The sequence below is a fragment of the Morone saxatilis genome, unplaced genomic scaffold (assembly GCF_004916995.1).
Source record: "Morone saxatilis isolate NCDOM2014 unplaced genomic scaffold, NCSU_SB_2.0 Contig23, whole genome shotgun sequence".
NCBI classification, from domain to species: Eukaryota; Metazoa; Chordata; class Actinopteri; family Moronidae; genus Morone; species Morone saxatilis.
The window spans coordinates 23690227-23693329 of record NW_023339796.1 but is presented as its reverse complement, the minus strand read 5'-3'; the positions used below and the strand labels follow the sequence as shown (position 1 = coordinate 23693329).

The 3103-nt window shown below is 35.6% G+C and overlaps 1 protein-coding gene across 1 annotated transcript in view; it reads right to left on the bottom strand.

The window, feature by feature from the left end:
• Positions 1–3103, bottom strand: part of LOC118334851 (choline transporter-like protein 5-B) — a 42229-nt gene that overhangs the window by 18289 nt on the left and 20837 nt on the right. Inside the window, exons 12-14 of the mRNA XM_035670923.1 lie at positions 2964–3063; positions 2784–2876; positions 2502–2589 (exon numbers count right to left, since the gene is read on the bottom strand). Coding sequence (XP_035526816.1) covers positions 2502–2589; positions 2784–2876; positions 2964–3063 — 281 coding nt within the window. The remainder of the gene's footprint in view (positions 1–2501; positions 2590–2783; positions 2877–2963; positions 3064–3103) is intronic.

Below are 3103 nucleotides of genomic sequence, written 5' to 3'. Positions count from 1 at the left end.
GTGTCCCTTAAGTCCGACCTTGTTTGCACTATTTATCGAACCTCTGGCTCAGGCTATTAGAGAAGACCAGGACATAAAAGGAATTTAGATTAAAGGCACTGAGTTTAAGACTTGCCTTTATGCAGATGACATTGATCACTCTTTCGCAGCCAGATTTGAGTTTACAAAAACTAATGTCCTCCTTGAAAACGTTTGGTTATTACTCGGGTTATAAATTAAACATTCATAAAACACTAGTTATTTCATTTAAATATATCTACCCTCACATATATATGTATATACCCTCACTACAAATAAATAACTTTTGCAATTTTAAATGGAAGAATAACATCATTTGATATTTAGGAATAAAAATTCCAAAGGATTTATCCACCATCTACGCGACTAATTATCTACCAATTACCAAAGAGAAGAAGACAGACTTAAATAAATGGGGTTTACTACCGCTGGACTTACAGTGGCTCTTGAAAGGTATCACAACGTACTGTCTTATTTCTGATAAAGGGAGACTGGACTGTTTTCAAAGACTTAAAGTCAACTACGACTTAGAAAGACTTCTTCAGATACCTTCAAGTTAGAGCTCATTTTATCTGTGATATAAAAACAACAGAGGAAGTTAACATTTTGACTGACACATACAAATCTAAACTAAACCGGAAATTGATTACCCGAACCTACTCCTGTTTACAATCATTCAATGGCTTTTCCACTCTTTACGTTAAATCCAACTGGGAAAAAGAAGCAAAAATAACCATTTCAGAAGATGATTGGCAAAACATTTGTAAAACTCAAATGAGCACTTCCAGTCCTGGTTTTTGGAGGGAATTGGAAGAATATAATTCGATTTTTTATCGCCCCAAAAATTAAACAGCTTCAGAAAGGTCAGTCAAGTTATGGATGGTGCTGGAGAGAGTGTGGAAACGCTCAGGCGAATCATTTCCATGTTTTTTGGGACTGCCCGATTATACGACCCTACTGGCGGGATGTAGTGGAGGAAATTAAATAAATAGTAGGCTTTGAGATTAATCATGATTTCTGTACAATTTATCTTGGTAATATCCCCCCCACAATTAATGTTACAGATAAATATTTGGTTAAAATAATGTTAGTAACCAGTAAAAAAGCCATTACAAGAAGATGGCTATCAAAAGAGTCCCTATCAAAAAAGGAGTGGATTGCAATTGTTAAAGAAATATATGACATGGAAAAACTGACTTTTTCCTTGAACATGTGCATGGACAAATTCACTACATACTGGAGGAAATGGACAGCTCATCTTGAACAAATGGCCCCTCTTCACAACAGGATGTTACTTATGTAACTAACTGTTTTGTTTTTTATTTGAGTAAAATGTCCCCTAAAGTCTAATATTCGATGTACTCTCCCGATGCTTATCGTACACCTATATGAAGAGGCCTCTGCCCGGTTTTGATGTGGAGAAAAGATTATGGACAAGTGAAACAAAAAGGACTGAAATGTTCCTAAACCCTGGATCTAGCTCTATCTAAATGTACACGTATTATCATTATGATTCATCTTCCCCCTGCTTATTTTTTCTCGCCCATCTGTGCCCTCTTCTTGTGTTTTGTTCTTTGTTTCTTTGTATATTGTAAAATAAATGACTTGAGAAAAATAAAGTTTAAAAAAAAAATAAAAACTGTGACTGCTGTACAACCAGCAACTTCACACTTCGACATTAGTGGACGACCTGCTCTTCCTCTGAGTCATATCCATACAATATTTATTTTTTAGCACTATTTGTGTTGTTTACAATTTACAGAAACCCTTGAATTGTATATAGACATCCTTGTTTAGCTGTTCATTTATCTTTCTATTGCAACTGTGTGTAACATGGAAAGCAACTTAAAAGCAGGGGCAAATGCCTTGTATGTGTACACACACAAGGCCAATAAAGCTGATTCGGATTCAAATCCTTTTGTAAATACAGACAAATGCACTTTGACTGTTTAGCACAGCAAAAGGGGAAAAAAAACCCAAAACATATGCTAGAGATAAGCCAGTACACCATTATTGGTATCTGTTAAATCAACTAAATCATCTGTGTTAATATAGTACCGTAGGTTGATCAGAAGTTACTTTATTTATTAGTAAACTATTTACTGAAGAGTCTTGCTACAGAAGTCTTGCTATATATATTATCTATATTTATATATTACTATATTACAATGCAGATATTTAGCAACGCTTTTTTAGTTTTGATGTATTTAACTTTGCTAACTTTGTCTCAAAGACCTGGAAAAGAAGGCAAGATAGACTGTTTCATTAGAGACTCAGTCAGGGATTTGGGTCTGTACTATCTATTGATAGTCTTAAAATAGGAATGTGAAAGATGCTTTTCTTGTTTATATATATGTGTGTAAATGTGTATATATAAAAATGTCATTATTCATTCATCATTCAAAAATCATTCATGTCATGTATGGCTTTGTCATGGTTTTATAAGCAGAAAGATAAATCAAACTGAAGATTATACACTGTACCTCAGGGTTACAGGTAGTATTGGCATAGGGGCAGCTCACATCAGGAGACATCACTTTATAGACAGCTTCACCTGATGATGCCAGGTAACTGGTTTCACAGTGCTTGTTAAAGAGAAAGCTAATGAGATAGAAAATCCACTTTCTGTCCTCTGGATACAGAGAGCTAGAGTTTCACAAATAAACAGTTGAACATCTTCAAATGAATCTCTTAGCTCTGAATTACAAACATTTAACATAAAATGTAAATGTGGTTCTCTTTCCATTCTTCCTGTTGAAGGATACACAGCAGTAACTGCCCAGTAGGAGATGAAAACAGTCAGCAAGAGGAAGGTGATGACTGGATAGAATAGCGTGGACATGATGTGGCCAATGGCTCTGCAACAACAGACAAATCGTAAGGCAATGAAAGCAACTATGTATCTGATTTTTATGAGTTTCCATTACTGTCTTTAGGGTCCATACTTGCTGGCCTCTCTGAGCAGGGCGATAGCCACTCGGACTCTTCTCCTTAAGAAGATCAACATCAGCAAGATGGACGCTTCTGTCGCTCCCAGAGACACCACTAGCAAACACAAACAATTCAGTTCAGTTCAATTCAGTTT